The sequence below is a fragment of the Corvus kubaryi genome, unplaced genomic scaffold, assembly GCF_017639235.1.
Source record: "Corvus kubaryi isolate FWS band 111438036 unplaced genomic scaffold, C.kubaryi_AGA036_p1.0 37264, whole genome shotgun sequence".
Taxonomy (NCBI): Eukaryota; Metazoa; Chordata; class Aves; order Passeriformes; family Corvidae; genus Corvus; species Corvus kubaryi.
In genome coordinates, this window is record NW_024581079.1 from 780,894 (window position 1) to 801,755 (window position 20,862).

The following is a 20,862-nucleotide window of genomic DNA, read 5'->3' on the forward strand; positions in this document are numbered from 1 at the left end:
TCGATTCAAGACTAGAACTTCAGCTGATGACAACATAGCTCCAAAGCTCCATATCAGCTGAGAAATTGCTCTCTTTAGTTCCAGTGTTTGCCTCAGAATCATGAGAATTAGCATTTATTGTAAAGTCTAAGTGATTTCTACTATACAACTGCGAGGAGAAAACTAATCCTTGGAGAAATCATGCTTGGAGAAAGGGTCTACACAGCATAAATGGGGAGAACACAGTTCCTGGCCTTTGCACAGTGACAATCCCTTCTTCAGCAGTATCAGCTAGTAATCCCAATTCCTTAAAGTGTGCACCGTGTTTTGCCACATGCCAGTGGGCTGTGTTTGCTAGAAAGGCTGTCATTCTGCTTAACAAGATTACCCAAAAATAAAAATATCCGTGCATTAATAAAATACTCTAGAAAATGGATTTTTTACTTTCTCATTACCCGAAGAATACAAACCCCTATATTGGAGTGTCTGTAAAGTTATACCTTTGTCCCTCGACAACAAAACTTGTGACTCAGATAAGGAGATGTGTCTAAATAGAAATGAAAATCCTGGGTAAACCTTGCAGCATATTACACACTTTCCAGCTAAGCAAGGCCCCCAGCAGCAGCTAAAAGTGATTTGGTGTGATAGAGACAAAAAGGATGCCTTCTTTAAGTCTGTCTTCACTACAAGGCCATGAATTTCATAGTAGAAGTGAGATATGCTACTAAAACCAGTTGTTTTTAGCTGTAGAGAATTTTACAGCTGTTGCTCGTTTTAACCTGTTAATTCAGCCTTTCCAGCTACATATCTTAGTAAAAAAAAGGAGTACCAAATACAGCTTTGGTAATGTATTTAGCAATATTAGGTTTCCTCAGGATCTTTATAATTCCTAATTTTAGTGAGTTTTTTAGAATTTTGCATTTGATTCTTCTAGCCATTGTATTTTTAGTTTTTAATCAATTTTTAGGTTTTTATCCATTTTAAGGTTTGTTGTAAAGGATCCCATGATTTCAAGCAGAAAGGGAAAGAAAAGCATGAGTGCCACCTCACTGCCTTAGAAACAATTTTTTTTTAGTTCTCTACACACAGAATCGTTAAATTATCTCAACAACCATGCTGACTTCGTACACTGAACTAATGAAACTCTGTTTAACCTGCAAATCTTGTAACTAGCAAAATTAGGTTATATTTTCTTAGCCAACATGGAATTTCATTAAACTACTGTTCTGTAATTTACTCTTAAGCCACAGTAGCTCAAGTCCTGTGGAATTGTAAAATATGCTATGACTTAGGTTCAATAAAACAAAGCGAATGAAGTGCTAATTTGATAATTGTGTGGTTCATCTGAGTACTAAAACAGAATAAGGCATGCTTTATTCCATCATCCCAGGCTCCTTCAGGGGGATTCTGATGGTCTCATGCCTTTCACCACACAAGCAGCATGACAACCTCCACCAAAGTGTGTCCAAAGGGCTTCGCTGCAACTGCAATGCAGGTTTCTATCAATTGCTTTCATTCTAAGACGTGGACTCTTTTCTTTTAACCATGCTTTGGAAATACTTTCAGTAGACACAAATCTAGCTTAAGATAGCTGTATGTAAGGACAGAGTATCATGTGATCAAAGCAGAAATTACCCTTCTTTTTTGTTTAGCATTGTTTCTAAAGGCCCTGACTTGGTTCTGATACAAAGAAAAATGAAAAGAAGGGTTCAGGAATAAGGCCACATGCTCTCCAGTGAATCAGGGAAAGGTGCATGATACAGGGATGATAGCATTTCTCTCTCTTTATGTCAGTGTCCTTCTTAGGATTAGAAGATACAAGCCAGGTCCAATATCATTGCATGACATGTTTGTTGTACAATGCTACAGAGAAAGACTGAGAAAGGTGTATCAAACAGTACCTGCAACTAGGTATATATATATACACATATATATAATATACATGTGTATGGCTGTATATGGAATCCAGCCATATACAGCTCCTGCTGTAAACGAGTCTTTGGCCTCAAAACCAGACTGGAGCCTGAAACATGCAGCAGCATCTCTTGTTTCAAGGACTGTGCCTTCTTCACCCACCCTGGTAGTTCTGCTGCTGCCAGCTGACCAAAGACCTTTTTTAATTACTTTAATAATTGTGAAACCTGGTCTATCATGTTCTAACAATATGAGTACTCAGCCATAATTGCATGACTGTTACCATCAGGCTTGTTTCTCAGTGTTTGAAGTGGCATCTTCTAATTGAACAGCAAAGCTCAACAAGGCAAAGTATGTGTTGGCAAACTGTAAAAGCTATGATCTCATGACTGCTATGATCCCAAGATGAATATTCTGCTTTGAGATTGTCTTGATGCTGTTGTTGAAATACATAACCATGAGAAATCTGGCAAGAGGAATTTAGTTTATGTTGCTAAGCAATGAAGTCAACCTTCAGGAGACTAATTTAGACTCTTGAATGAGTTTTTCCCTCACAATATTTTGTGGAGGCTACTGGTGTCTTCTGTAAGGCAGATAACTTGTCCTAAGGCTCCCATCAGTTGGAGAACTGCTCCAAAATCCAGGGTAATAGCTCAGGTTTCAGAAGACTGTTAATCCCAATATGTGATGTCTTCACTGCACTTTTGGCAGAATTAAAACCTGATTTTGCAGGTGCTTTTATATTAAATTTTCCATTTTGTTCTTTCTTTCTCTGCCTCTGTCTTTTGTCCTTTTACTCAGAGTTTGGATTGAAATGCAGGAGATGTGGAATTTTTCTTCGGACTCAGATGTTTATTATTTCTTCTCTATAGTGTAGCTGCACAGAATGTGCCTCTAAGTTAACAAGGTGATAGTGGCCCCAGAGTTCTACCTTCCAAGGTCTTTTAAAGCCCAAACTACCCAATTATGGGTAAATTCGATTCAAGACTAGAACTTCAGCTGATGACAACATAACTCCAAAGCTCCATATCAGCTAATTTAAGTAAAACTAATTTAGTTTTACTTATAATCCAGTAACTAATCACTCATGTTCTGCACTGCTGGTTTTTTGAACCAATACCACATTACTTAGGCTTGTGAAGAAGAAGAAAGAGGAAGAACTAACCTACACCCAAAATCCTTCATCTTGTTACATGTATATTTCTATATCCCAGAAACATAAATTTTCTACATCTTTACATATTCCACCCAGTGATAGAACAAAATTCTTTTTTAATTACACAGCAACAATCTCAGTGCTATCACATAATCTGGGAAGCTTTTCCCAAGGCCTCAGGTCAAATGCAGTGTGCTTTTGAGGATCACTGCCTGTCAGCACTGAAAGACTGGAATTCTCTGAACCCAGGGTTCCAACTCTTTTATACCAATGGATCTCTACTGTTCCTGAAACTGCATTGACTCTAGCAATTATTTTACTGCCACATCTAGAATCTTCACTGTGGACAAGCCTATCATATCAGAAACATTGCAAACTGAATAAAAGTATTGTTTGGGCTCCCAGTGGTTCACTTTGGCTCTTATGCAACAAAACCAGTTGGAAAGATCCACAGGCCTGACTCTGTGGCCATTTTAAACTACCGAAGTAGTTTAATGTTTCATTGCTGCAAAAGGCTGGAAGGGCTTTTCTTGGTTGTGAAAAGGTGAAGAAGACCCAGGCTGAATAATGTATTCGAACTGGAAAGAATTGCTGTTGCATACCCAACAGTGCACCCAACAGAAGGCAGTGATAGCACAAACACTGTGTGTAGCTTCCAATATTTATGGGAGGCTGTGCACCTGCATGGAAAATTATTTCCTTAGTGATGAGACCCTTGCAAGCCAAATGCCACCTACATACTATTTTATTAAAGTGACTGGCATGAAACTGTATCCGCAGAGTAAGGAAGTGATTTGCTTGTCACATATCCATCTCTTCAACTAGAGGTTTCCTGTTGCACTGAATTGCCCCCAAGGTTGTAACTGTCACCAGGAATTCTAGTTTCAAGTAATTTTGGAAACAAGTGTTTAAGCTTTAAAATACCAAGAGGCAACAACACCTAGGGTTTAGTCATTAGGGCTTCTACCAGTCACTGAAGTGCCCAAACAATCTGTATTGTGATGTACAGCACAGGGTCCATGGCCATCAGCTAATGCCTGTAACAAACGTGGTGTCAAAACCAGTCTAAAGCAATGACCAGACTGAGGGCAATGGGGGGAGAAAAAAAGAAAGCACCAGTTTGCTTTTAAAGGGAAACAACCTGGTTCCTTAAGATTCTGGACAAAGAAAAGAGACCTAAATGAACTGGAAATTATTTCCAGCTCATCTGCAAAATGACAAAGCTGTTTTCTGCTCTCAGTACTCTGTCCTCTGTACTAGCTTGAAATAGGATTTCTTTCCAGGGACACATGTAGGACCCTGGCACAGTGAGGCAGGGATGGCAGTCACAGTACAGCACATGTACACACAGACTGTGTCTGAAGTTTATGGCTGTTCTGGGTAGGTGTGAGTTGAACCCATGTTTAGGCAAACAATACTGATAAGCAGACCTGACCTTTTTTATTAGTGTTGGAAGCTTGTTACTGATATTTTCTTGCTGGTTGGCGCACATCTGTGTCAGATATTGTTAGGAAATAGTTTTGAGTAGTGTTTTGGAATATGTGTATATACATGTTGATCAACTGAGCCCTTCAGAAAGGGGAGGAAGTTGTATTTAAATTGTACATCAAACACATGAAAAATAGAAGGAATGAGCTGGATGTTGGCCAACCTATTTCTTTTTACCAACATCCACTTTCCAGTCTTCTGCAACAAGTGGAGCAGAGGCATGAAACACTCCTACTCTTGTTCTTTAAGGCAGTTCCTCTCAGGCTTTGCCAACAAACAAGGTTGGTTTGCAATCTCTTTAACATCTGAATTATGTCAGCAGATAGCCCTGGCCAGAATAATTTATAACAGAACTTCTCAATTTATAATTATTATTGTCCAAAGTCTATTACAACGTGAAGTCTGTGGGTTTGGTGCTGGGAACTCTGTGGGGTGTTTTTCTTTAAAAGCATAGGTTTATAGCTGCTTGAAACAAACAGGATCCCATGGCACCAGTGCAACACTAGAATTTTTAAATCAGCTATAAATTACTTGACATTTAATTTAAAAAATAGAGCAAAACCATTAGTTCTCTAATTGCTTTCTTAACATTATATGTTTGATATAAAGCTCATTGACATTACTTTGACTTTCTCTTAAAAAATGAGTTTCTGATTGGGAGTTAGAAGTATTTAAGCATAACTAAAATGGAACTAAATGACAAAAGAAAGTCAGGAAAGATTTAGATTCTTAGAATGTGGGATGGATGTGTTAAAAAAAATCAGCATAGAGAGTAACAACAGGAATACAGAATCAGCCAAAACAGAATTATGAAATTAGTCCTTTTTGTCATTTCCTTTCTATATTTTGAAAACAAAAGTGCTCTGTAGATTGTAAGTAAAAGGAACAAAAAGGATGCTATGGAGCTAGGATATTACCACAAGTGTTGCAAACTTGCAACAAGTTTTGTAAGAATCTTGTGAAACTGATTTTTAATGTGAATTTGAAGGCAGCCAGCAGAAGTAGCACATAATTTGTCGGCCTCTCTGTGGTCAATGGGAGTTACAGCACATAAGAGCACAATGGGCTGAAAAGTAATCCACACCTTTGGAAACTTATGTTAAAATGCCTCTCCTTTTCCAAAACAGATTGAGGTGTAATTGCTGTGAGAAAAATTATTTTTATACAACTTTTTAGAATTAGTAGATTACGTATTTCATTAGAAAAGTTGAGTGGTACTTGCTTGCAATTTGCCTTTTTTCCCAGGAATCTATAACAACATTAAATAATCTTAATTGAGATAATACATTGTTTCATACTTTGCTTTGCTGCAAGTTAAGCTGCCAAAGAGTATGTCAGTGACAAGTCCCATTACACAGAGAACTCACTTTCTGCTGTAAAGTATTACTGTATCATTAACCTTTTAATACCTTATAAGAAAACCTTTTTGAGAGAGATCAAAGTAGGTACATCTTGGATTCTCTCTATAGTTTCACTGTGAATATCTGCTGTGAAATCTCATGAGCCACTTCAGATGTTACGGTCATTTCTTCTGCTGGGTATTGGTGGTGCTGATTCTCACATACTCTTCCTGTCTCTATATCTGAACTGTTTCTGGTACTGTTCCTGCCCCTTCCCGTGTTGAAATGGTCTAGTATTTATCCTAATTCCTACACAATTCAAATGTAAAATGGTGAAACCAACAAACCTGTTCAAGGCACAAGCTGTTTGTTCACCAGAGCATTGATGTACGTAGCCTTAAGCTGATCTGAGGTACTAGTTTATAATTAAATATTCTGTTCTCTTTGTAAGAAGTGCTGCTTATAATGCATTGCAGATAGAGGCAAACTGTGAATAACCTGAATTATTTGTAACAGAGTTAGTTTACTAACAGCTTTACTCTGATATTCTTTTTCCAAAGGAGAACCTGCTCTGGGCTGCAAAATTTGAGATCGAGCATCTAATGGGACAACCTGAAAATGCATCCATATTAAATTTTGAGCACATCTGTACCACATCAACAGGAATTTTCTCTGTGTTGCTTTCCTGTTCATCACGCTTAAGAGTCATCGCTTCAGCTTTGATGCTTTAGTGTTTGGATGAAGTAACTGGATGAAACAGGGTAAGTATCAGTTCCTTATCAAAGGAGACAATGTCAGCTTCAGACAAGATGGTAAGTGGAGATAAAATTCTCCTTCCAACACTGACATAAACTGACACATTCTGGGAAAACATTTCCTGGGTTTTTTACTTCTGGTGTCATTTCCCCTCGCCTGAGCTTGAGAGAGGAATCTTGCTGCTTAAACATGTAGAACTATCTTGCCATCCCAGTGGAGAGACCTCAGGGTTTCTGCTGCAAGGAGAGCACCACACTTTCCTTACCACACCGTGAGGCCTTTGTAAAACTCCACACAGCATTAAAAGAACCAAACTCCACTCATTCCTCAGTCCTTAACAGGGCCAGCTTTTAGGGTGCTGTATTTAATGTCAGAATCAGTAAAAGCTAAGTATTTTGTGATGAACCTAGGTGCAATTAAACAGCTTTTCCTCATTTTATCACTTTTTTTAAACATTATTCTAGTCAGAACTATATGAGTGAATTGCTCATAGTGTTTAAATTGACAAAGAGATAAGGGTGTTGATTATTCAAATTATGAAAATAATCTTTACAGCCTGTAGTAGGAAATCTCATTATAGTACTTCAAGACCTTGTTTTAAGCCTGTTCCACCAAATAGCTGAAGAAAAAATTTTAAAAACAAAACACAGGCAGACAAGACTTAATTCATGCAGGAGGGTGAATTACTTTCATTTCAAAAAATAAATGTAAGTAGTGTGAGATAGGTAAATCGACTTTCAATTAGCATCACAAACTGCTGATATAACAAAAATTAGAATAGATGGTCAAGTGAGTGATAGGCATTCAATGCAATGCTTGTGGTGAGAGCTGAGCTGCAAGGTGTGCAGGACAACCACTGAAACAATTTGAAAGAGGTTTTTTGCAGCAGAAAGAGATGAAACAAGTGTGATATTTGTGTATCATATGTTGACTTTGGCACCATTTTGGCAAAGCCCTGTAATTTTTCCAAAGGCCATCTTTCACCTAAGGCCGTGTTTCATTTCTTGGAAAGTTCTTGGAAAAATCTTGAGATAGCTTTAAAAGCTCAGGATTTCAAATAAGTGATTTATTTGCCTGACTTTTAAATTATCCTGCATGTAAATGCCAACCCCTTTTCCAAAACTACAGATGCTGGAAATGTACATAAAATAAAATGTAATGTGATTATGCCCCAGCTCTTTACATCAAGGAGTATCTCCCAAATAATTCAAGAATCTCCCAGAGAATTCCAGAGCTGGGAAGTTATGGTTAGTCTGATTAATTTTTTATCTCTATAATAATAGAAAGCCTAGATGAAGTGAAAAGACTTGGAAGTGTGTAGTGTAGACAAAGGAAGAGCTGTGTAAGGATTCCTGCTTTTTTGGGCCGTGCTCCTGATTTGTCAGGCACAGATGAGTGCTGCTGTATGGACAGCTCAGGTGTGATTTTGAATAACATGGTTTCCCTCTGTGATGGTAAAAGATTAAAAAGATCCAGATGCAACTGAAATAATTTTGAAATAGTTATTTAATAAATTGTGAAATCATTGTAAACTGTTTCTTGTTAGGGTTCTGGCTGATCAGGAATCCTTTGTTGTGGGTCACTCAAGAGGAAGAAGAGTTTGTTCAGTCCACAGGCTGTGCATGAGGAACTGTGAATGCCTACACAAAAAAGATGGGAGACACTGGTAAGTGAAAAATTGAAATTAAACCACATACAGTAGGTATTGTGTTTGTATTTTAATAGTTGCATATTATCCTATGAATCTCAAGATATTTTATCCAGGGAAAATAATAATAATTCTAAACAAGCCTGGAAAGAGCTTCTAGAAACCAAAGCTTGAGTACAGATTGAGCTCTTTGCAGAAACACAAGAAGTGAAGTGAAGTTTTGTGACCTGGTCCTAAGAGCACTTAAGCATAGTTGAGCTCTTCTATGAAATGCCTTTGAAAGTCACTCTGAAATCACTGAGCTGGAATACAGCTTATAAGGCTACTAAATCCCTCTTTTCAAGAGGATTAGAACATGCAAACTAGAGCTTGTGTCCTAGGCTGGTAACTGTGGTTTTTAGATAGGTCGTCCAAGTTTTGATTTCATGGCTCCTGAATGTGCAAGATAATCTTCAATTCTGAATGTGTTGTTGCCCTTATTGCAATTAAAACTCTCTTGTTAACTATCTTGCAGGTATTTTTAGCTTTCCTGTCAATGCTTTTCAGAATAAATCAAGAAGAGGAAACACAGCAAGCAAAGTCCTCTTGGACAATCCTTTGGGCAAGGGAACTCATATAAACTAGGGTAAAAAATTACAGTTGACATCTTGACAATTTGTGGAAGTAAAGCAAAAAAAGCACATCCATTAAGAAGTCACAAGCTAGATCAGATGAACTAAGAGCACATTACAAAGTGCTGTGGGAAATTGTGAGCCACTTCTCCAGAATAATTTGCTGCTCTGTTCCTTGTACCTTTCTCAGTAATGCTTTCCTGGGTAGGAAGCATTAATTGGGTTATAGGTGTACACACACCCCTCAGTGGATGTTTCCCTACAAGATAACCTTTGTGAGGTTCTTATAAAAACAATTTTGTGTTTCTGTCCATGCTCTGGTTATCTCTAAGTTTCCAGCCATTACTGTCTTGTTTCTTCAGTCTTACTCTGTCCAGTTACCAGGATCCTAATGATGCAGTAACATTCAGACCCTTTTAGGGCTGTGGTGACTGGCCTGGTAGAGTCACATGAAGAAACAAATCCTTTTTTTTGTTAACAGGAGCAGAACTGAAAGCACACACTGCCCAGCCTCAGTGCAGCACCTTCCTAATGATGGAACTGCTCTCAAGCAGACTGCAATAACTGACAGAAAAGGCTTTATCTTCTCTTTCACGAGAACCTTTAAACTTCCCTTTCAATAAAAGCTTATTTGCCAATTGGTTTGACCCCCCCAATTCACTTGTTCATTAGAGGAATTCATCATTTTTCCCCAATCTGATGGTTAAAAGGTATTGGTAACTCTCACCTGGGAGTGTGAATGAGGTTTGGTTCTTATTCCAGGCACCATGCTGTTACATTTATTGTGAAACCCCCACAGTACCATTAATAAAGACTTTTTTAAACCTCATAAATCAAACAGTGACTTTATGTGATATTTAAGGACAAATCAAGGATATTAAAGTATCACTGAATATAGTAATTAAAAAAAAAAAAAAAAAAAGGACAAAACCAGTTGTTCTTGCTTAAAGACTTGCAGAAAGGATTGATAATTATCCTGGCGTTATAAGAGGTTGATTTCTAGAAGGTTTGCATCTCTTCACTTTATATTACTTTGCACATATGACTTTGAGGTATTAGTTTAGGGCTAATTTTTTACTAGATTTCAGAATCTCATACCTGATGACAAGTCTGTACAAGCCTAAACAGGGTTGCAGTTCCCAAGGGGAGACTTGTTAGAAAATAATTTATGAGGTACTATCTTAACTGGAATATTCACCTCATCTGCATCTTACAGAAACCTCTGGAGCCTGTCATGCACAAGCTGCACTCTTACCAATTCACAAGAATGATGCATGACAGAATTAACCCTCTGATGCTGGATCTTCTCAAAGGAAGAGACAATTTATGTTGACTGTGACACCATATCAATAAAGACAGTAAAGCTGGAGGAGCAGACCTCAGCTGCAATCAAAGGTCAGTGTCTTGCAACACTGGCTGGTGACAGCTGGATGAAAAGAGAGAGATGATGTCTATGCATGTGTGTGAGGGTCTGTAGGCTCATAAAATGGAATCAAAATGAAAAATCAGTTAAGTGGCCTGGAAACAAAATGCCAATTTTCTTTTTCATTTTCCATTTTCCTGCAGAAGTTCAGCTCCATAGAGGAAAATACATACTTACATCATGCAGGGATAAATAGTGATGTTCACCTTACCTTACCCAACCCAAGTCAGGACTGAAGACTAACACAGCTGGAAATTTTTTGTTTCTTCCAGAGAAGAAACAGCCTTCAATATCAAAGTTCTGACAAGTGTGGAGGAAATCAGTAGAGATTCAGAGGGTGGGACTGATAGTTCTACAGAGCTTTTCAGATTAATGTGCATCTTGTCTGACCTTTGGTGAAGCTAAAAGTTCTCAAGGCTCCAGCTACTGTTCTTTAGCACTCAGAGCTTTCCAGCCACTCTGAAATACATTTGGTCTCTTGCTAAGTTGGTCCCAATTCTTTGCCCTGTATTGTATCCATGGAGAATGGCCAATCGAACTGACTGATAAACGGAGTAAGCCCTTCCATGACAATTCTTCAAATGACTCCTGAAAAATCTCCCTCATTAGAAGTCAACCCTAGCAGTAAACAACCTTGGGAACCTTTTGTGTGAGGTGGTGCAGTGTTTTTGTAGAGAAACACAGAGCAGGGCTGCCATTCCAGACTACGACAGAAAAGCTTATTTCTTTACCTGTTACATTAAATCCCACATGAAAGTGCTCATTAGCACAGCTGCAAGCACAGCTCTCAGAGCTGTAAGAGCTCCCACTGATGACAGAGATCCCAAGCTATTAATGTACAGCACAGGCCTACAATGCTGTACATTTAACAGCAGCAACATTACAGTTCCTAGCATCATCCATACCCTTTGGGATATCTTTCCATTGTATCAGCTGCTCCCAGAGCTGATGTAAGAAAAGCAGATTTCCCATAAACATGATTATTCAGGAATTTGGAGACAACTCATCGTGCAACAGATGCCTTGTAATTCTTCCCTACTTTTATCTTCATTTTTGTGCTTTGGGAATGAAAGGATTCGTTTTCCAAGTTCTCCAAGCACGTTTTCAACCCCAAAGCAGGTGGAAGACTGAACAAGTGACTTTTCCTAGGCTTCTAGCTACGAACATATGGACACAAGCCCTTTGTGAGCTGAGATGTAAGAACTGCACATACAGTCTCCCATGTGCTTGCTCTAGTAGTGGATGCGTCTCAGAGAGAGGAGCTCCCCCAAGCACATGATTTGGTGTGTCAGGCCTTATCAGCTGCTGGCAATCAGAATGAGGACGGAGACATCTGACTTCCTTACCAGAGCAGGGCACTGATCTGTTTCCATAAGCAAATATACCAGGGCTAGGAACACATTAAGGAGCCAAAGCAGGGAAATGTGGGACCTGCCTCAGTGCTCGGGGAGTGCCCTGAAGCTGCCCCTGCAGAGCTGCCAGTGCCAGTGGGGTCACGTTCCTGCAGGGTGGCTCTTGCCGTGCTCTTTTTGCCCAATTCCCTGTACACCTGTGGCATGTGCCAGGACTTTTCGCCGGCTGAAGGAGCCGCTCCTCGTCATTCCTGTAGCTCCTCTCTTTCCCGATGAAAAAAGTCACGGAAGGGAAGAGCCTTGGATCCTTCCAGGGGTGACTGCCAGTGTCTTTACGAACCAGTTACTGAGGTGAGACTGTTTTCAGATTATTTTAAGATGACTTCCCCCGTTGGGTTTAAATCCAAACGCATCAGAACCCCCCCGGCGCGGGCAGAAGGCGCCGGGTGCCCGCGGGTCGCGCCGCTCCCGCAGGGGCTCTCTGCTGCCATCTCCCGCCGCCTCCCGCACCTCGGCACCGGCACCCGCCGGGAGCTCGGAGCATCTCCGGAAACTGCTTCGGCAGGGATACCGAGTTACCGATACCCTTACTTCGGACCGTAACCAACAAGGGCATATTCATGCCGCTGAGCCAAATGGGGAATTTAAATTGTTTTTCCAGTGTGCTCCTAGGTTACCCTGCTGGAAGAGTAATTTCCAGCCATGCTTGTAGCTATGGGTAAGAGCACGAGGAGATGATGTAATGGCAGATGGGGGAGAAGCTGCTGTATTTCCACAGCCTGGAGTGGGACCTGGTTCCTGCTGCCCTCCCTCAGGGACACAGGTAAATGCTGGCAGCGAGCCGTGGGTGGGGCACACACGGAGCACACGGAAAGTGTGGCACTGCCAGTCTGTACCAGGCTGTGCCACCACTGGAGCATGGGAGGAAGCACACAAAGGACCTTTCCAAGGACATAGCAGGGCTATATAAACATACAATATAAATATTTTGTTATCCTATTTACCCAGATTACCCAATAATATCCATGCTGTAACTCTGTAAATTGTGTTTATTTACACTTGCATGTTGAACCAGCAGCAGAGGCTTGCAGCATTACTGTAGTTACTGAAAAAGGATATTATGTTTCCTATGTTATTGGGAAAAAAGCCAAACTCTTCTCTCTCCCTTCTCCCCTCACGGTGTAGAGTTTTGAGAGACTTGAGTCCTCTCTATTGTTTACATTGACCAAATTGGTTGTATTCAGGAAAAAATTTTGTGTTCCAGCTCTAGGAGGAAAACTCTTTTACCAATAAACTACTCAGCAAGGCAGAGTTAAAGCAGCTGAAGAGAAGTGAAAAACTGAAAAGCAGAGTTAAAGCAGCTGAAGAGAAGTGAAAAACTGAAAAGCAACAGCAAAAGAGTGCTGTGAGAAAGAGGTTAACAGCAAGGAATGAGGAATGTCAAGCAGCATGAGAGCCATGAAGGAAAATGAGTGTGGGTGTCTAGCAGCAGTGGAGCCAGAAGCAGAGTAAGGACAGAGAGAGTAGATGGGAGAAAAGATCAGACAGTGTACCTGGAAAGATAGCTTTAATTCCTTCTCTCTTTACTGAGTGTGGGTGAAGGATTAGGATGACTTCCTCTTGGTCATAAAAATACTACAGTTCTTGTTCCCTGACGGAGGTGTATTTTTAAAATAGGAATTAATTGGCTAAAAAAGAGTGAGCAGGGCTAGTACAAAGGACCTATACAGCAATATTTATCCTTTTACCATCTAGGATAGTTTATCAGTATAAGCAATTTCTAGTCAGCTATTTTTGGTTAGGTGATTGGGAGTCCTGTCCTAGCATAGCCTAGCTGGGAGAGAGTTCATGGTACCCAGGAAGAGCACACTTATGACTTTTACTGCACTTGAACACACACTTTGTTTCTTTTGTGCCATGACTTTGTGACATTGGTCACTGAAGGGGTTCTGGACATAAGCATAATGTGGCAAACTTAACTGAAAGTTCTTTGAAAATGTAGTCATTTGTTTTACACTATTATAGTTTTAAATCTCAATTGTACTAAAGCCCTTCTGTTAGGACTTATGTCTTACTGCAAAACTTGGGACATGGAAATTGTAGGGCCTCAAATAACTGCCCTGTAACTCAGGGATACAAAACCAGTCGGGGAGGGGCAATGGAGTCTTGAGACTTAAAATGTATTTCTTGCATGTTCCTCTCACAATAGAGGCGAGAAGAGAAGCGGAAATAGCAGAAGTTCTCCCTAATTTGTTGGCTCTCAGTGCACTTTTGTAAACTGGAAGTCAGTTTGTCATTAGGTTCAGATAAGCTCAGCAGTATAGTCCTTGTCAAGTGCAGGAGACAGCATTGACCCTGTTCTGGGCAGATCTCCAGCATGGAAACTGCTAATAGATGTCGTGTCTGGACCTTGCTGGAGAGACTTGCACCCTAAAGTCATCAGTAAATAAAATGGTAACTCAGTCTAAAGCAGTAAACAAAGGTAATGAATAACTGAGGCACTGAAAGATGCTGTTACCTGGAGTGGCTGTTGCTACTTTAGCAACGTGTACCACAGTTAGTGCCTTGTGCTTCTGCTGCAAAGGGCTGAGCTTTAGGTAAGCTCAGTTTGCAATGTCCCAAGGATGTTTTTCACATGGTGTAAAGTCATAGAAGAGCATCAGATCTATTCTGGTGAAAAGTCTCAAGAACAAGTCCAGTGAGGAGCAGCTGAGGGAGCTGAGGAAGCAGCTTGGAGCTGTTTAGCCTCAAGAAAAGGAGACTTGGGAAAAACCTTCTCACTCTCTTACAATTGCCTGAAAGGAGGTTGTAGCGAGGGGACAGTCAGTCTCTTTTCCCAAATAACAAGGGAGAGGACAAGAGGAAATGACCTCAAGTTGCACCAGGGGAAGTTTAGATTGGATATTAGGAAAAATTTCTTCACTGAAAGGGTAGCCAAGCACTGAAGCAGGCTGCCCAGGGCAGTGGTGGAGTCCCCATCCCTGGGGGGATTTAAAAGATGTGTAGATGTGCCACTCGGGGGAATGGTTTAGTGATGGACTTGGCAGTGCTGGGGTTACTGTTGCGCTTGATAATCTTAGAGGTCTTTTTCAACTTAAACAATTCTAGGATACTTTTCAGCAGCAATTGAACAGTTTTAAGCAAGTAAAGTCACTCTGAAATCTGCAGAATTAAGTAGGACAGAAAACATTGTATCTGGGAGAATTTCAGTTTAATGGTGCAAAGAATACAAAGGATTACCTGGTAATGTTTTGAGATTAGTTTCAGGTTCCCCAAAATCACCATATTTTGTCAAGACAAGAAGAAAGAAAAGTCAGTAGCATGAGAATTGAATAGGATTAATATTTTCTCTGGTTTTCTCTTGCTGTACCTGATTGTTGAGGGTAGAGCTGGGCTTTTTGATGGCACACAGAAACCCAAGTTTGCATTTGAAGCTCAAGCAAATTTTGCCTAGCTAGTAATTAAGTTCAAAGCTAAGCACTGTAGGCATATGACCTGGACGTGCCATTAGGAAATGTTGTACCAGAAAATCTTCCAAACATGTTATAACATTTTTTTATTGGTAAAGCTTACCGTGCTAACTGGAAGATACTCCTGTAAGATTTAAGAAATTGCATTTTGTTTGTGGTTTTGGATCATTGCTGGTGGGAGGTTTTAGTCCTGAAGATAGATTGCACAATCTAGTTTATTCAAGCACTGGACTTGGGAGTTTGGTGGTCACTGGATTATTATGAATCAACCCCATGAGGAGATATCAGCCATGGGAGGTGCATTGCAAGTGTGCTGCACCATCTCAGAGAGCCTGAAATGAAGGTGTGATTAGTACAGTCGGGTTTGATGATGATCAGGTTTGATAACCAAGTTCTTTTACTTGCATTTACTCTCTTCTGACCTTCTTCTTTAATCTCTGGGATATTGGCTTGGAATTTAAACTTGTACTTTCAGCAAAACATTGTCTCTGTGTGGAAAAGGCAACAATTTCACCCTTGTCAAGTGAAATTTTCTCTCTTTTTTCACTTTCTCTGTCCTTCCTATTTCTTTTAATTGCCTTTCCTTTCTTGCTGGCACATAAAATGCCTCCAGTGACTTAATGAAGGGGTGCCAGGGCAACCAAACCCCTCTGCCAGGACACACTCACTGGCATCCTCTAAGTCAGACAACATTTCAAGGTCTGGGCAGATGTTTTCAAAATTAAGTGGAAACTTGCTTCCACAAAAAAGGCACAGTATTATTAGAAGTGCAGTAGTAGGTACCCTTTAATGGCTGCAGTAATGGACTTACAAATGGAAATGAGATTCGTGATGACTTATTGACTGAAGAAGCAGTGAAATAAAAGAAAAGCTGGCAAGAGCCTCAGGAAATACTCTGATGTAAAGTATAAAATGAGCACAGTTAGAAGGATATTTACATTCTCTTGAAAAAAAAAAGCCTACTCCAGCATATGTTCAGCCACTTTTTACTGGGAGAAAATAGAAGTTTCTCCAAGGGCATTGTGCCATTACTGTGATTTCAGTAATGCTGATGGTGGGTTGCAGCTTCCCGTCTCTCAAAAATAAGATGCAGGAAACTATTCCCTTACTGAGGCCAGGGGTATGTACAGAAATGCCAAGCAGGATTATGAACCTATGCAGAAAAACAGCAAGGAAGAGGTAAAGAAAGATCTGAAGGAAAAAACCCAACCTTTTCCCCACCTTATTGGTGCCACCGTGATGTTCTCACCTCTCTAAATCCAACATTCAGTGTCTCTGATATTTTGAAAAGTTGTTGTGAATGTGGTGTTTGTTTTTCATTGCTTCCCCAAGGTTTCCAGTGTCCCCTGCCTCACAGCAGACACAGAAGTGTGCTCAGAAGAGCTCTCCACACCCGTGGGGAAATCTCTCTCTTCTGAGGTGAAAGGAGCAGGATGTTTCTCTTAGTGTTCTTCAGACCTCAGTCTTTTCCAAACTCTTAACAACTTGGTTTGAAATATGGTTTCCCCACATCCATATGACAATTCATCATCCCCCCATGATGCCAGGAAAGACCTGCTTATTCTCTGCTGAGCATGGTGCTGAAGTGCACACCCCCAGCAGAATGCATGGCAATATGTCAGAAACAGCAGGAGCTGAGGAGATGTGCTCTCAGTGAACAGGAACAGAAGCTTCCCACTAACTCTGTGCTGTCTGCAACCCCTGGCCAGTGCTACAACCTCCCTTTTCCTTTTTGAAGGGATTTAGTTGGAATAATTCCCCAGCTCTGGTTAGCTGGCAAGTTTAGATTCATGTCTGTGGTGCAGAACCATGCAGGTGGAGGAAGAGATAACACAAATCTACAAGTCAAGTTTGTAATGGAGAATCCATTTATCATGAGTACAGCATCACAGTAAAAATGTCCTTCTGTCTCTTTCTTGCTTACCCCACCTCACTCTTTTTCTCCTTTATTTTCTTTCTCCCTCTGGTCTTAACCAAGCAACAAGAAAGGAGGGTGCAGACCCCAGCATCCTTAGTGGGCTGTTGAAACAAGCATCTCCAACTAAAGGGATTGCTTCTTTGGAGTGCTGCAACACCAATAGTTCCAGCAAAGCTACCCTCACACTCTAGGGAACAATTCATCCATGCCCTAGTATGCAAGGAAGAAGGAAAAAGTTCAGTTTCCCTTGACTGCACAGACATTTTTGTACCAGGTGTGAAGACAAGGCTGGCTCCCACTATACATACTGTCATATGGATTTACTGCTAATGCACTTCCTGCCTCTCCTCAGGACATCTGTAAACATGGCATGATGAGTTAATAGGAATCTTTCCAAATTCCTGTAAAGAAAACCTTTTCTCCTCTCATAAGCTTTATAACCCCACTCTGAGGCGTCCTGTACAAGAACTTGACGGCATCAATTCCTAACAAGTTCAGATGCTGGGTTACAGACAGGTCAAGGCAAAAGTAGGTGGTACCCCAGTGTTATTTGTACTGCAGATGAGGCTGCCAGTGAGCTTGAATCAGAACTTGAGAAATACACTAAGAGCCATCATCTCTAAGAGGGTTTTTTATTGCTAATTGCAACATTCCCCTGTGCAAGGTCCTCTCCACCTCTGAGACCTGGTATTGCAAGCCAGGGAGTGGGGCTGGACTGAGTACCTTCGTGGTTTGTGCTGGAAGTCCCATGGAGAAGGTGGTGGATGCTTTTCAGCTCTTGGCTGCTAAAACCATTAGGCTGGAGGGAGGGTTTGTTTTTGTTGTGTAGCTGCCAAACGTGGTAGCCAAGAGAAGTCAAAGGACACTAAGTTTGGGAATATCTTTAACCACACATCCATCACTGGTCTTTTTAATTGGATTGTTGTTTTTTCATCAAAAAACCTCTCAGAAATCACCTACCCCTTCCATACAGTCATGGTTTCACTTTTGTATTGCAGCAGCGTGAGGCTGAATGGTTGGCAGAAATACTGTACTTTGTAGAGATGGAAAGGATGATTTTATATAGGAAAAATGTGTGGGGCGCATTGTGGTCACTTCATTGCTGCTAAATTTGCTGCCTGCAAAGATTCTGCACGCGGTGGAAGGATTTTCTGTCAGCAGACTTCAGAAATAAATATTCATTGCTTTGGTGGAGGGACCTTTCCTGTACATCCAGTCATTTGAAAATGAAAGAGCTATATTGCAACTGCAGATGGTACCTTCCAGCACAGCTGCTTCCAATCTGACATTCCTTGGGCAGCACACCACCCAAGACTGTTGAAGTATTGCATTTCCCTTCCCCTTCAAGATATTGCAAAGAGCATGCAGGAGGTGACAGAAGAGGCTGGGTGGTCCTTCCCAGTGTGTAACATCAGAGGTTAAGGAAAAGAGACCACCGTGGTCAGTGCCAGATGAGATTGGACAGGCTGTGGTAGAATGCACAGGTATTCGAGGTGTTACAAGTGTCTGTCTTGAGCATCTCGTTTGCTACTCTGAGGCTTCAGTCAGAAGGGTCTGGGAAAGGGGCAGCTCGGGCGTTTGAGATAGTGTCCAGAAAAGCTTGTGGAGAGTAGATTTGGTTATGTTGAGAATGTAGACATTGGAAGCAAGTCGTGTTGTGCTCTTCTTCCCTTTCACCACCGGGAGGAGCTGGGAGAATGGGCTCCCCAAATGCCCCGGTGCCTCCGCTGCAGGCTGGTGGCAGATGCAGGGGAAGCAGGGATGCCTGTGAAACGTACGGGGGTAGGGGAGGGTCTGTGTGTGCAGGATAAAGAGAAGTTCCCTGCATGTGCATTTTCCTCTTGCACTGCTCTCTTGGTACACAAGGGGAAGATGCTCCTTTCAGCTCAAGGATCTGTGTTTAAATGGAATTTTGCATTGGATTAGGTGCCATAGAACAGCCGGAAACCAACCTGCTCCGAGTGGTATGTAAACATCAGAGACATGTCAAAGCCATCCAAAAGCCAAATGTTGCCTTGGGCCAAGAGGCAAATGTTTGAGCAGGCGTCCAGCCCCATCAGATGCCTCGGGCAATGTCCCTGCCCACCTGGCAGGCACAGCTGCTCCCTGTACCGCACGGCTCACCCGCCCTCCTCTGAGAGTGGGCAGGAGCACTTCAGAGAAGGGAGCCAGAAATGTTCAGACCTTTTCCAAAATGTCATGGCTCAACTGTCTTCTCAGGTAAGATGAGGGCAGTGAAGAGTTTCTGAGACCACAAATGTAAAAAGCAAAATAATGTTGGAAGCGTGTGACAGATGTGGACTCTTCCCTCTCAAGACAGTATCTGGCAGTAACAATGGGCATGTCTGTGGCTGTGTTAAATCAGTAATTCTTCCTAGCTTGCATCTTTTTAAGTTTGCAGAGTTATTTCTGTGCAACATGAATGAAATACATGGTAGCTTTGATCTTTGGCTCAGGGCACAGATGACAAACATTGTGCAGCCCCTCCAAAGCTGTCTGGGGATGAGGCAGTCACCTGTAGCTCACTTCAGTGTCTCATGGAACAGGCCAAGGAACATGGGTACCTTCAGCTGTGGGAAGAAAAATGGAAGAGTGCCAAGCATTTTCCTGAGCTAGAATTTGCTTATGATATTATAGTGTCTTTTTGCCTGTCTGCTCACCCTGAAGATTTTCAGACTGCACAGAGTAGCTCCTCCCCAGGTAACAGTATGAACTCATGCTACAACTTTGAAGGGCTAGAACAGTTTATGAACTTCCATCTCTACTTAGATACTGAGAGATTGCAAAAATTAATTTAAAGAGACCACACAAGCCACACATCCTGGCATTTAGTAGGGCATTTCACACATACTGTGTCATGTATGGTTAGCTAATGGAGGGGTATAATTTGGTGAGCACCTCTCAAGCAAATACAAGAGGTATTTGAGTGAAGCAAGAGCATGGAAGCAATTTGAATATTTTCCATCTCAGATGCTGAATTTGGGACTTTTAGCTAATCATTGAAACTGCAGAGTATCCAAAGTCCTTGAAAGTCTTTAAGATAAGGAGGAGAGGAAGAATAGGTAGCCATGAAGCATTTATTTTCTTGGCTCCTCACACATCTCCTGCTGCCAATTTTCTCTGCTCTGCACACAAAAAGCTATTTGTCTCTTAATGCTAAATCCCATTCTGGGATTCACAAACGGTTCTTCCATGTGTCTGCAGGGATCAAGCAGATATACAGAACTGCCATCAAAGGAGCTGAGTGCTTTGGAAGGAGAAAGAATGGGACCAAATGCTTAATGTTGCTATTCTGCGTTCAGCTATGGAAGTAATCCCAGTATTAAGACAGAAGTAGATCTGCAAATGGAGTCTGCAGTTCAGTGCTGGGGCTGCCCAAGAAAGCTTCAAAATTCAGCAGTGAGGCAATCTCATGGATGAGAACACCCTGAAGAGCTTGAAAGCCCAAATCACCTCCATAAGAAAGAAAGTACTGCTCCATAGTGGCTGTCACTGGAGGTTCAAGGCTGCTGAACAGGGTCAAGATAATTTTTTTTTTCATATGTCTATCTAATTTTTCCAGTATGATATCTTATAGCAGCCCTTTGTAGTAGGGCTCATACCATACCTCACAGAGCTGATCCCTTTGAGCAATCAAAGGCATTTTCCCAAGAATAATGTAGGCAGAGTTGCAAGCATCACCCAGGAATTCCTTGACACCTGTAGTCCTACAGTTTGCTGTCCCTGGGAGGATTTGGGATCATGACTTTTGGTTCTGTTTGCACTAGCAGATGTGTTTTCCATCTGGGTTTCACTGCTCATTTTGTT

At 41.2% G+C, this 20,862-nt stretch overlaps 1 protein-coding gene and 1 long non-coding RNA gene across 2 annotated transcripts in view; both read left to right on the top strand.

Annotated features, from left to right (window-relative positions):
• Positions 1–4,735: 4,735 nt before the first annotated feature.
• On the top strand, positions 4,736–9,725 carry LOC121662869. Its single transcript, XR_006015462.1, has 4 exons — positions 4,736–4,818; positions 6,438–6,638; positions 8,180–8,299; positions 8,796–9,725. It is a non-coding gene; the product is annotated as an uncharacterized LOC121662869 (long non-coding RNA).
• A 1,989-nt stretch (positions 9,726–11,714) lies between these two features.
• HS6ST1 (heparan sulfate 6-O-sulfotransferase 1) overlaps positions 11,715–20,862 on the top strand; it is a 208,777-nt gene continuing 199,629 nt past the window's right edge. Inside the window, exon 1 of the mRNA XM_042024517.1 lies at positions 11,715–12,018. Within this exon, the coding sequence (XP_041880451.1) occupies positions 11,738–12,018 (281 nt within the window). The 5' untranslated portion in view covers positions 11,715–11,737. The remainder of the gene's footprint in view (positions 12,019–20,862) is intronic.